The 13,590-nt window shown below is 55.5% G+C and overlaps 1 protein-coding gene across 1 annotated transcript in view; it reads left to right on the top strand.

Annotated features, from left to right (window-relative positions):
• The window catches only part of ASAP3 (ArfGAP with SH3 domain, ankyrin repeat and PH domain 3), a 70,350-nt gene that overhangs the window by 16,036 nt on the left and 40,724 nt on the right, over positions 1-13,590 (top strand). Inside the window, exon 3 of the mRNA XM_075908668.1 lies at positions 8,372-8,517. Within this exon, the coding sequence (XP_075764783.1) occupies positions 8,372-8,517 (146 nt within the window). The remainder of the gene's footprint in view (positions 1-8,371; positions 8,518-13,590) is intronic.

The following is a 13,590-nucleotide window of genomic DNA, read 5'->3' as shown; positions in this document are numbered from 1 at the left end:
TTGGCCAACATGCGGCTACTCCGTGCCTCAGTTTCCCCACATGTACAACTGGGGAAAATACCCACCTGGCATAGGGTTACATGGTTGCTTAAGGCAGAGAGGAAAAGAGTGGACTTATTGTTCGTCATAGTGCCTAGGGGCTGTCCAATATCAAGGCCCTGTTGTGCTAGTCATGGTACAAACCTAGGCTGTGGAACCCAGGCGTCTGGTCGTGTGCTTGACAAGGCTCTGTGCCCAGCTGGCATATAAGCTAATTCACACCAGCTAAAGATCTGGGCCCAAGTCCTTCATGCGTCTGCTCTCACAAGCCGCTCCCACTGACCGTGCCTGCGCCGTGCAGCAGCTGTTCCCGTTTGGCTCGGACGCTCTCAACAGGCGGAGAGTTCCACTGATTCGACGGTGTCTCTACATGGCGAAGAGGCGAGTTCTGCTTTGGAATGCTGAGCCAGCTGCAAAGTGCTCCGTAGGGTCCGGTGCCGGGCTCCGGGGCTGGCAGCGACCGTCACGCTCTCCCCTGGGCAGTGCAGCCAAAAACAGCGGGAGGCTGGGAGATCAGATTTGAATGAAATGGCTTTGGCTTTCCGATAAGTCCCCTGGTTTCCTGGCAGTGAGCAATGAACTGTGGGGAATCTCGCTAAGCCAAATCCTCCCCCAGCCCCAGAAATGGCCTGTTCCACCAAGCCCTTTGCTCACTACTGGGGCGGGAGAGAACCACTAGGTCCGGGATGAAAGGCAAAGTGGGGTGGGCGGGTCATAGAGCAGTCTCAGTGGGGAGGGATAAGGGCACCTCGGGTCAGACTATCCTATAACTCATTGGCTAGGGCACAGAATCACAGAACCCCAGGGCTGGAAGAGACCTCAGGAGTCATCGAGTCCAGCCCCCTGCCCAAAGCTGGACCAACCCCAACTAAATCAACCCAGCCAGAGACTTAGAGGTTTTTAAGGATGGAGATTCCATCACCTCCCTAGGGAACCCATCCCAGGCCTCACACCTGCTAGAGAAATAGTTTTTCATAATATCCAACCTAGACCTCCCCCGCTGTTACTTGAGCCCATTGCTCCTTGTTCTGCATCCGTCACTACTGAGAACAGCCTCTCTCCAGCCTCTTTGCAACCCCTTTTCAGGAAGTTAAAAGCTGTTGAAAGCTGCTATCAAATCCCCCCTCACTCTTCTCTTCTGCAGACTAAAGAAGCCCAAATCCCTCAGTCTCTTCTCATAGGTCATGTGCTCCAGCCCCCTAATCGTTTTGGTTGCCCTCTGCTAGACCCTCTCCAATGCGTCCGCATCCTTTCTATAGCGGGGGGCCCAGAACTGGGCACACTTCTCCAGATCTGGCCTCACCAGAGCCAAATAAAGGGGAATAATGACATCTCTGGATCTGCTGGCAATGCTGCTCCTAATGCCCCCTAATATGCCCTTAGCCTTCTTGGCTACAAGGACACACTGTTGACTCTCATCCAGCTTCTTATCCACTGTAACCCCCAGGTCCTTTTCTGCAGAACTGCTACTTAGCCAGTCAGTCCCCAGCCTGTAACAATACTTGGGATTCTTCCATCCCAAGTGCAGGACTCTGCATTTGTCCTTGTTGAACCTCATCAGATTTCTTTTGGCCCAATCCTCTGATCTGTCCAGATCACTCTGGACCCCTATCCCTGCCCTCCAGCGTATCTACCTCTCCCCCTAACTCTGTATCATCTGCAAACTTGCTGAGGGTGCAATCCATCCCCTCATCCAGGTCATTAATAAAGATGTTGAACAAAACCAGCCCTAGAACCGATCCTTGGGGCGCTCCGCTAGAAACCGACCGCCATCCTGACTTCGAGCCATTGATCACTATCCATTGGGCTAGACAGTGTAGCCAGCTTTCTATCCATCTTACAGTCCACTTATCCAATCCATACTTCTGGCAAGAATATTGTGGGAGACTGTATCAAAAGGCATTCCCCTGAGAGACTGCAGATCCTGGTTCAAACCCCCCCCCCCTCCCCACTATGGGCTTGAACTGGGGTGCCCCAGGAGAGTACTCTAACCACTGGGCTATGATAGAGGTCCTCTCCCAGCCTCGGCTTCTTGCTGAGATGACAGAGGCGCTTCACCCCAACGGAGCTTGCTGTGGAGAACCCAAGAAGAGGGAGGGGCCCACTTCCAATAGTGGGGCGGGGCTTCACACACCTCTTGCCTTAGCACCTCCCATGGGCCATTTTCGGCCTAGTGTGCTTCTAGGAATCCCATGCTGAGACACGACCTCTCCCCAGTCTTGGTTCTGGGGTCCCGGCGGCCAAACTCCGCCTTTGTGAATCCAGTGCCTACCCGCTGGGTCCCCTCGCCGCAGGTCCGGTGCGAATCTGGCCCTTTGTCTCTGGCGACCTGAGCACGTTACGTAGATCAGGAGTTTTAAAACGTGGCTTGTGGCTTTGAACATCCAACCAGAGATGTCTTACATGGGCCTGACATTCAACAGGTGCGAGCATCCACCTCTGAAAATTGGGTGCCTCCCAGTGGATGCTCACAATCGCCTGTTGCCCTCATCCTTTCCTGCCTCACTTTCCCCTGTGGGCGTGACAGTGGTGATGTCGCCCAAGAGTGGGGTGAAGGTTGAAAGAGGTTAATGGTTGTAAATCGTGGCTTTAAAATATGTGTTGTGATGTTTTTAATATGTGAAAATCCATCTGCCCCCCACCCCATACCAACTCCTATAACCCCCATGTCTATGCAACGGGACTCTTGGGGTGGAGGGGTATGGCAGGGGACACCTGCACAGCTGTCATGGGACTTGGGTACCTATCTGGGTTGCACTAGTTTCCTGCTTCTCTGGTTCCCTAGCTCTCTCATCAGTACGTGCATCCCTTGTACACCTGTTAGGCCCTTACCTCCTCTCCAGTCTGCCCGTCCTCACGCCACACCCGGGAAGTACTGTGTCCCCAGGACATACAAGGAAGTCGGGCACAGACTAGGGAGTTGAGCTTAGAAACTCCTCACACCCGGCTGATAGAGCAGCTGTTGAAGCAGCTGGAGTAGGAACCTGCAGTCCCCAGTGACACCAGAAAGCTTTGCAACGGCATTGATGGTGCAGACAGTAAGTTGCTGGCTGGCTGTTTCACTCCAGCTCCTTGGCCCCCACTTTCATCTCCTCAGTTTTGCTCCACACTTGCCCCTCTCACCCTCCTCTTCTCCCCTGCCTCCACCTCCCTCTTCCCTTCCCTTGGCCTTTCAAGGTAGCGGATCCTTCTCCTAACGAAACACAGACACTGGCACCAGCCTGCCCTTGGCTCCCACCGCATGGTTCACTCTGCTCCTGGGTTCTAGCCCGTCCTGCACTAAGGATGTTAAATTGCCGCTGGGGCTCTGGTATGTTTCAAAGGAGGAATGCGGAACTCCGCGTACAGCCTGGGGCCAGCGGGAAGTTCCACTGACTCTGGGCTGCACGCGGGTGCCTGCTTTTAAATGCACAGGAGTCCCCCGCGAGGGCTCCTGTGCATTTCAAAGCCATGGAGCCCAGGCTCTATGCTGCGCAGTGCCTGAGGTCGGCTGCCTTGGGGTTTCAAAGCGGCAGCACCACACAGCTGATCCGAGTTGCTTTGAAGTACCCTTACCCGCCCTTGGCTGCATCTGTCTCGTAGAGGCAGCACGGGAGGGGGGGAATCGACTAGTTGACGGACTATCCGATAAGCCCGTGGTCTCCAACCTTTTTAACCACAAGATCACTCTTTCAATATACATGCAAATACCCTTTGCCCTGCTTCCTTCCCCCCCTTCTCTGAGTCCTGCCCCTGCTCCACCCCTTCTCCAAGGCCTCATCCTGCTCACTCCACCCCCTTCCTCCCCGAATCTCATTCACTTTCACCAGGCTGGGGGAGGGGGTTGGGGTGCAGGCTCTGGTCTTGGGCCAAGGGATTCAAAGTGTGGGGTGGGAGGGGAGGGCCTAGGGGATAGGCCATTTGCCTGGGGAGTGCAGGGTGGTGGGTTGGAGCCCCTGCCCACTCTGGGAGCCACCAGAGGCTATCCCAGGGATGGAGCTGGCTCCTGCATTTGGTAAAGCAGGATAAGGGACACCCTGATGGCAGGGAGGTAGAGTGGGATCACCAGTGAACTCAGGGATAGGGGATCAGCCTCTGCAGACTCAGGTCCCCTTGGTCCCCACCCACCAAAGCAGCAGCCTAGCAGACACACCAGTAGCCCAAGGGATGCAGCTGGCTCCTGCCTTAGACAGGGAGGGGAAGGGACACCCTGAAGCTAGGGCGGTGGGGTGGACAAGGCACATGCCTGGGGAGTGCAGGGTAGTGGGTTCCAGTCCCACCTACCCTAGGAGCAGCTGGACAGCTGGTTCCTGCATTTGTAAAGCAGGAAAAGAGACCTGCTGAAGGTAGAGAGGTGGGGTGGGATGTCCAGTGAAGTGGGGGATAGGGCACCATCCCCTGGAGCACTGGGTGGTGGGAAGCAGGATAAGGGCCCCTCTGAAGGTTGGCAGTAGGGGGGGGGGGGTTCTGTGGGATTAGGGCCCCTCTGAAGGTAGGCAGTGGGGGGGGGGTTCTGCGGGATTAGGGCCCCTCTGAAGGTAGGCAGTGGGGGGGGGGGTTCTGCGGGATTAGGGCCCCTCTGAAGGTAGGCAGTAGGGTGGGTTCTGCGGGATTAGGGCCCCTCTGAAGGTAGGCAGTGGGGGGGTTCTGCGGGATTAGGGCCCCTCTGAAGATAGGCAGTAGGGTGGGTTCTGCGGGATTAGGGCCCCTCTGAAGGTAGGCAGTGGGGTGGGTTCTGCGGGATTAGGGCCCCTCTGAAGATAGGCAGTAGGGTGGGTTCTGCGGGATTAGGGCCCCTCTGAAGGTCGGCAGTGGGGTGGGTTCTGCGGGATTAGGGCCCCTCTGAAGGTAGGCAGTGAGGTGGGTTCTGCGGGATTAGGGCCCCTCTGAAGGTCGGCAGTGGGGGGGTTCTGCGGGATTAGGGCCCCTCTGAAGGTCGGCAGTGGGGGGGTTCTGCGGGATAAGGGCCCCTCTGAAGGTCGGCAGTGGGGGGGTTCTGTGGGATAAGGGCCCCTCTGAAGGTCGGCAGTGGGGGGGTTCTACGGGATTAGGGCCCCTCTGAAGGTTGGCAGTGGGGGGGGTTCTGCGGGATTAGGGCCCCTCTGAAGGTAGGCAGTGGGGGGGTTCTACGGGATTAGGGCCCCTCTGAAGGTCGGCAGTGGGGGGGTTCTGTGGGATTAGGGCCCCTCTGAAGGTCGGCAGTGGGGGGGTTCTGCAGTGCCTAGAGCAGTGTTTCCCAATTTTATTTGGACACAGAACCCTTTTAAACTCAAAAGAATTTTGTGGCCCCCCCAATAACAGACTAATATATGGACATCAGCACTGAGTAGTGACATCGTCCCCACTCTCTGGCTAAGCCGGCGTTACACAGGGACATTTATCGTGGCAAACACAAATGAAAATTGTTTTCAATAAAATTCATAAATGCTCAAATATTATTATTATTATTTAAATCATAACATGTTATTGTAATGGAATTTTCTCACAGAACTCTTATCTTCACTTCAGAACCCCAGGGTTCCACAGAACGCCATTTGGGAAACACTGGCTGAGGGGATAGGGCGTTTACCTGGGGGGCAGGGTTGTGGGTTCAAGTCCCACCCACCCTGAGAGCTGCTAGACAGGGATGGAGCAGTGGAGTTAGGGCAGGCTTACCCCTGCCCTGGCCCTGCGCCACTCCTGAGAGCAGCCGGTATGTACAGCACTGGCTCCACGGCACCACGTGCTGCCCCTCCTATTCAGGCACTGACCCCATCTACTGGCCACAGTGCTCCGATATTGATCAGTGGGAGCTGCAGGCGCGGTGTTTGCAGGCAGGGGCAGCCGGTGAAGACCCCCTGCTCTGCCTTTCTCAGGGGCTGCAGGAACATGCTAGTCACACCCAGGAGCAACACCCAGGGATAATTACGACAGCCGACAGGTCAGGCATTTTAGAACTTGCTACTCAAAGAATTCCATTTCAGTGTAAGAGAGAAATGCAAGTGGTGAAATGCACTCACCAGTCACAACCCAAAAAGAACCCACTTTGCAAGCAGTAAAGGTGGCCACAACCCCCCACCTACGTGTTGGGGCGGGAGCTGAGAGGGAAGGACTGTGTGTGTGTTTGTGAGAATGACAGAGAGACACAGTGTGTGAAAGTGACAGAGATTTTCATTGCCAAGCTCCCCCCAGCCCCTTCTCTATGTGGAGACAAGGTACAGGAGTGGGGGAGGAGGGACATCCTGACATCAGCGCTCCCCTCTTCTCCCTCCCACACCTTGCACAGCAAGCAGGAGACTCCCCAGGGGCAGCTCAAAGGCAGCGGGCAGGAGCAGCATGACAGTGGGGGGAGGCACAACTGAAGGGCCAGCGCTTGATAGCTTCCTGGCCAAACCTGTCAGAGGCGCCAGGATCTACTGGTAGATCCCGATCGACTGGTAGATCCCGATCGACTGGTTGGTGACAACTGCGATAAGCAAATGCTTATCGGCTAGTCCTTACCATCCTCATCCTACACCTGTGTCTGGTCTCCTTAGGGCAAGAGCTGTCTGCTGCTCTGTTTGTACAGCACCTAGCACAATGGGACCTCGAGCTTGGGCACTAGGGGTACGTCTACACTACATGCCTCTGTCGGCAGAGGCATGTAGATTTGTTTATTCAGCAAAGGTAAATGAAGCCGCGATTTAAATGATCGCGGCTTCATTTACATTTATATGGCTGCCACGCTGAGCCGACAAACAGCTGATTAGCTGTTTGTCGGCTTGCCGCTAGTCTGGACGTTCCCCCTGTCGACATCAAAGCCCTTTGTCGGCAGCCCCGTTATTCCTCGTGGAATGACGGGGCTGCCGACAAAGGGCTTTGATGTCGACAGGGGGAACGTCCAGACTAGCGGCGAGCCGACAAACAGCTGATCAGCTGTTTGTCGGCTCAGCGCGGCAGCCATGTAAATGTAAATGAAGCCGCGATCATTTAAATCGCGGCTTCATTTACCTTTGCCTACAACCCTAATCTACATGCCTCTGCCGACAGAGGCATGTAGTGTAGACACAGCCTAGGTGTATACATGTGATTACTATTATAATCCCTGATTTAGGCTCCTAATTCCTAGTTTTAAAAGTCACGTAGGCTACATCCAGACTGCGGGCTTCTTTCGGAAGAAGCTTTTCCAGAAGAGATCTGCTTTTTCGAAAGATAGCGTCCACATTGATTGGACACTATCTCGCATTTAAGTTGTGATTACTATGGACGGAGTGGCCACCAGGGAACCTGTGCTTTTTCCTGGAGGCCTCTTCTTTCGAAAAAAAATCCCCTTCCCCGTCTACACACGCCTTTTTCCGAAAGAGCCGCGATGGCCACGCTCACTGCAATAACCAGTTTTTCTCCCAGAGGTTTTTCTTTAAAGACCTTCAAGGGAGGGTGAGTGGACTAGCCTCTCCCCTCACTATTTTTTGTCCCCCAATTAGACCGAATATCCGACAAGCCCATTGAATTTCCAGTCCCATGTTTTTTGTTGACCAAGCGTAGTCTGAACACAGGCTTTGCATTCTAGCAGGAGGCCTGTTTGTTTGGATTCATTCTGGTTTTCCATCTTGCTTTTGCATCTTCTCCCCTCAACGCTTGTTGTTGGGTTATTGTGACAGCTCGTGAACTTTCACTTGCTCTTTCCGGTATTGCTCGTCACCGGGGCAAATTTGTAGGCCCAAGCTCCTAAGTCACGTAGGGCATGATTTTCGGGGAGTACAGGACGACTGTGGAAAACAAGGGAACAGAAATTGTCCCCTAAGCATCTTTACCATTGGGCCATACTTCCTTGCACACCCTGTGAAGTGTTTCAGTCTTTCTACTAGCTGAGATGTGGATTCTTAGGCTGTATCTGTGTGGCCAGCCTTTCCATTGGTGGTGGTAACTTCGCTCTAAGCCCCAGAAGCAGGCTCTGTGTGGGGTCCAGTCTATTCCTGGACATGCCTGTGGGTGAACGTGCTTGCACTGTCATGTTGGTTTCATACCGGAGGATCGCTTGGCATGTTGTGTGCGTGAGAACTTGCAAAAACTCCACTCCTTTGCTCTACCTGCAGCGGGCACCTGGATCTCCTAGCTCCTCCCCCCCTTTCCGAATAGGAGGTCCTGTAGTGAATGGTGCATGAGCACTAGTTTGCTTCTACTTCAGCAGGAGGTACAAGAGAAAGGGGTTTAGGTGCATTGGCTGGCTCTGATAGTTCATGGCCTCTCCCAGCAGTAGATGCTGTCGAGAATGGTGCACTATCGCCATCGCGGCTGGGGCAGAAGATCACAGTTGCTCATGCCATCAGGAGGAGTCCAGAGATCTTCCTCCTGGGTTTCACCTGTGCTGTTCTCTCTCCTCCTCCCCCCGCAGCGCATGTGGAGAACGAGGAGCAGTACAGCGAGTCTCTGGAGAACTTTGGTAACAACCACCTGTCCCAGAACAACCATGAGCTCTCCACAGGCTTCCTGAACCTGGCCGTCTTCACCAGAGAAGTGACCGCGCTTCTCAAGAACATGGTAAGAAGCCGCTGCTCCGACCCCCGCGCCCTGCGTTTCATTGGTGGTGGAGGAAGTGTGAACAGACCCATCTGCATGGGTGACTCCAGCTATGGACCCTGGTAGCAGAGGGAGGGGCATGGTACCTGAGAGCCGTACAGTGATGGGGTGGGGTGTTAGACCTGCGAGCTGGGACAGCTCTTTGGGGTACACCCAATGTAGGGTATGCAAACCTTGGGGTATGTGTGCGCACATCATGTTCACAGGAGTACCTGCTGGGGCGCAAGCATACTATGGCTGAGCAACTCACTAGTTCGGGGTGGGCAAAATATGGCCCGTGGGCTGAATCTGGCCTGCTGCGGCCCAGCGCGACCCTCGGGCAGGCTCCCTGTCTGCTACGGCACCACACGCCACTCAAAGCAGCAGGCTGCGGTGGCCAGCGTGCATGTCTGTGCATGGCATACCCACGGGGGGGGGGTATCTCTCTGCGCGCTGCCCTCACCCCCAGCACAATCCTCGCAGCTCCCATTGGCTGGAAACCAGCACAATCTTCCCAGCCACAGCCTGCACCGGACACCCAACCCCCTTCTGCATCCTGACACCCTCCCAGATCCTGCACCTCCCACTCCTATATTCCCTCCTCTGGGCCAGAATCCTCTCCTGCACCCAAACTCCCTCTTGTACCCCAGTCTCCTACCCTGAGCTCCCTTCTGCACCCAACCTCCATTAATACCCTGGCGCAGCCCTTGACCACTTATAAATTCATGACGGGTGCCCCCCCCCATCAAAAACTATTGCCCATCCCTGCACTAGCAATAGCCACTTGCACATGCTGAGCCAGCTGTTTGTCCACCTGTGCCTGTCCTGGCGTTCCTACAGGAATGCTGAGCTCCTGCAATGATGCTGAGACCGGTGTACATGCCCAGGGCAATGGCGCGTGTACATGTTGCATGGTGGATGATACAGAAGCAGGTCTAGGGCTGGCCTGGCCTTTCCGGGATCCGCACGTGCACAACAATGGGGCATTGTTTGGCAATGTGAGTCTTCTAGGGATCTTGGCTTCTGTTGGGCTCAACGTGGTGCTCAGCCCTGGGACAGGTAACTAACCAAGTGCTTTTCTTGGCCGGTACTGTGGTTGATAAGGTACAGGGGCAGGCCTCAGGCAGAAGGGGCGGGGCTTGCTTTCCCCAGCTGGGCCTTCACCCGCCACCAATGCGTTCCAGGCAGGTGACTCCTGGCAGGCCAGAGAGTGTGGGGTCTATGTGACAAGCCAGCACCCAGATAGCCTAGCACAAGGGTTACAGGCTGGCACCTGGATTGCCTTCAAGAGAGCAGGAGGCTGTTTGCTCCTCAAGTCCAGCCCCCAAACTCTCTCCTGTCGGAGCTCTGTTGCTGCAACGTATTCCCCTGTCGTGTGCACATCATGTGTCCTGCTGCTGCCTCTGTTCATCTGCCGCCCGAGGAGGGGGTGCTCGCTGCTCCCATGGCAGGTGCCGTATCAATGCTTAGACGTGGGCGGGGGGAGCATTCCTGCTAGCCCCTGCAGGAGGGGCGAGCCCCTGGGGCACCCTGTCCTTCCTCCCTCACCCTGCAGGAAGGCCTGGCATCCCTGTGCCGGTAACTGGCGCCAGGTGGCATTGCAGACTCCAGCTGCCTTGAGCCTGTGCACTGAGGTGGTCCCAGCTGCCGTGGCGCATCGGCCCCGGGGGCGGGCGTCCGTGCGCTGATGCTGGGAGTCCTGGTCTAATGATTTAAAATGGTTCTAATCCCCTCGTGTCCAGTCGCCCCCTCAGAGGCCACCCGCGTAGGGCGGCACACAGCAGGGCCCCCTCCCCCAGCCGCAACTGGGCCAGGCAAAGAACCGGGGGGGAGGGGATGGTTTCTAAAACATGTGCCCCTTTGGTTACGGGAGGGGCGCGTGTGCCGGACGCGCGGCGATTCGGGTGGGAGCCGGTGGAAAAGTCCTCAGCGCCAAGGAGCAGGGGTGGCCGCTTTGAAAGCCGATCCTTTGAGAGCTGGGGGTATGAAATGGGGTGGGGGAGAGCTTCAGAGCCGTACAGAGGGTGGATTTTTGCTCCCCTCTGCTCTTTGCAAGGCTGCTCCGCCTGTAACCCTTAGTCCTGGCCCGAGCTTCGCCCCCACCCTGGCCCACAGCTCTGGGCATGCCCCTCACGCCCAACCCACAGCCCCTCCGCTCTGCTAGCCCTGGCTCCCCCCCACCCTCGGACACACGGTGCTGGCAAAACTCCTCAGTCCTGACTCTCGGCCCCCATTCCGGGAAGGGGCGGGGGAGCAGTGAGTTGAGCCAGCGGAGCAAAGTGCTGAAATAGGGTCCTTAGGCCCTTCCAGGAAGATCCAACTGACCCTAGGCTGCAATCCAGGCTGGGACCGGGGCGGGTGAGGTGTCCCCTGCAGTCATCACAGCAAGTGTGTTCAGAGCTGCCCCTGCTGCTGCGGACGGCCACTCCCCCAGGCCACGGAGCACAACACTTTCGGGCGATGCTCCGGCGCGGGGCCCGGCTCCGTTCCTTGGCCTGCCTGGGCAGGTGCAGGCTTGTAACTTTCAGCAGCAAACTGTGTTTTCTCAGAGCAATTGATCCTGTTCCTTTCTAGGTTCCTGGCGGTGTTCAGGCTGCCCCCACCCCAGTCCCCCGTCGTATTTCCTCTTCCCCGCTTCGTCTTGGAAAGAGACTCGGATTCCTCGGACTCAGTCAGCCAAGGCCTCTGGCTTTGCTTGAGCTTTCTCTTTCTGCCAGTGTTTCCGCTTTCCCACCCCAGCCTCCGATCCTTGGCCAGTGATTTCCCCCCCCCCCCAAATACCGCTGCAGGATGAGGCCTGGTGGCAAGAGTGGGAAGGACGGGGCATCAGGATGCCTGGGTCCGTTCCCGTCGCTGGAAGGGAGAAGGGATGTGAGAGCTGCCACGTGGCCTGGAGGCGCAGGAGCTCGTGGTTCTATTTCCCGGCTCTGCTGCTGACTCTCTAGAAACGTTCTCAAGTCCTGTTGGCTTTCCGTGCCTCAGTTTCCTCCATAAAACCATTGTCTGCCTCCTGGGGTTGGGAGGGTTAATTGCAAAGTGCTACATGTTAAGGGGGGAGGAAATCAGTGGTGCTCGCCCCATGAGCCCCCCTGGTTGTTACTCTTTGGGGCGGGTACGAAAAGTGGGGTCTTCCACCCTCTGCCTGCCTCCTGCTTTGCAAACTGGCAGCATGAACCTAAGACTGGCCGCACTGGCTCAGATCAAAGGTGCATCTAGCCCAGTATCCTGCCGATGGGAGCCAATACCAGATGCCCCAGAGGGAACGAAGGGAACAGGGAATCATCAAGCGATCCATCCCCTGTCGCCCATTCCCAGCATTTGACACTGAGGCTCGTGACAACATCCCTGCCCATCCTGGCAAGTAGCCATAGATGGACCTATCCTCCAAGAAAGTATTCCGTTCTCTTTTGGACCCTGTTGTAGTTTTGGCCTTCACACCATCCTCTGGCAGAGAGTTCCACAGGTTGGCTGTGCGTTGTGTGAAGAAAAAGTTCCTTTTGTTTTGTTTGGCATGACTAGGGGAGAAGGGAGTAAATGCAGGACAGGCTTGCCAGCAGTCAGGGTGCTTGTTCTTAATTAGCTCTCCAGTATTCCTCAGGCCCGCTAGACCTTCACAGTGCTGCGGTGTCTGAAGCTGGTTGCTGGGGCCGCCTAGCGAGGATACTGGAGTGCTTCAATGAAGCAGCTCTGGCACTCGTCTGTTTGGTTGCAATGAGTAATTCAGTTCTTTCTAGGTATGTGTCTGGCTCCTGGCCATGTCCAGTAATGGTTGGCATTGGGGCTGTGGGTATGAGCCCTCCCACCCCCCAGGTGGATCAGGGCCCCATTGAGCTGTGTCTGTACAGACAGTTCCCATCCCAAAGGGCTTAAACTAGGTAGCGTGAGCATCCCACAACCACTGTGGAGCGCCGCCGCCTCTGGGAAATAGGGCAGGATTGTGAGCTCTGTTTTGCAAATGGGGAACTGAGACGCAGAGCGTTACAGTGACTTGTCCCACATCACATACGCAGTCTGGGGTGGGACTCAGGAATTGACCCCAGATCTCCCATGTCAAGGCTTTAACCACTAGACCATCCTCCCTCTGCTGCTGCGTCCTCTTGCCTTGCAGTCAAAATGTAACATGAGCGCAGAACATTTGATGGCTTTTTCACTCTGGGCTTCTAGAGGCTGCTGTTCTAAGCCTCCCGTTGCCCCATTCCCTCCCCTGGGAAACACCCCGTGTGGGACCACAGCTGCCGTTCCACCTTTCAGCACAGCTGCTCCCCTAGTCACATGAGAGATGTGGGAAGTCTGGTGTCTGTTCCTGGCTCTGCCACTGACTTGCCGCGTGATCTTAGGCAAGCCCCTTTGCGACTCAGTGCCTCAGTTTCCCCACCTGATTGTTTGCCAGAACATTTGTATTGTGAGCAATTAGGGCAGGGACTATCCGCCACGGGTCTGTGCAACACCCAGCACAGATTGGCTCTTCATAATGCCAGTGCCTCCATAATGCCGACTGTAATTCAGATATTTTCTTCAGATATAAGCTTTTCAGGGAGGCAACCTTCTCTTCATTATGTGCTTGACAGGGTGCTATTCTCTGATTGCCCTTCAATTACTACTAGAAGGAATAGCCCAGAGCAATATTTTTTTCTATGAGTTGGTGTTCATATAACCTATGGAACAATCTGCCACCAGGAAGTCATGCGGCCAAAACCATGTGGCTCTGCTTTTTGAATACAGTCTACGTGCTGTCTCAACAAGAGGTGTCACTCCCCAGGCTGAGAGGAAGGGAGCATTGTGCGGTGGGTCCACTAATCTGCAGTTACAGATCCATCAGGGAACATTTGCTCTCCAAGACCCTACAGTAGGTGTGGTTCGTATGGATTGAGACGGTATTTGTAGCCATAAACAGGAGGCACTTGGTGAAGAAAGGAGCTACAGTTTTTAAATTAAAAAAAAAATCTTTTAAATTAATGGAGATTGCCTATCATCGAGTCCAGTCCCCTGCCTTCACAGCAGGACCAAGTACCATCCCTGACAATTTTTTCCCCAAATGGCCTCCTCAAGGATTGA

Source organism: Pelodiscus sinensis, chromosome 25, assembly GCF_049634645.1.
Source record: "Pelodiscus sinensis isolate JC-2024 chromosome 25, ASM4963464v1, whole genome shotgun sequence".
Classification (NCBI taxonomy): domain Eukaryota; kingdom Metazoa; phylum Chordata; order Testudines; family Trionychidae; genus Pelodiscus; species Pelodiscus sinensis.
This window is presented reverse-complemented; position numbering and strand designations above follow the sequence as displayed.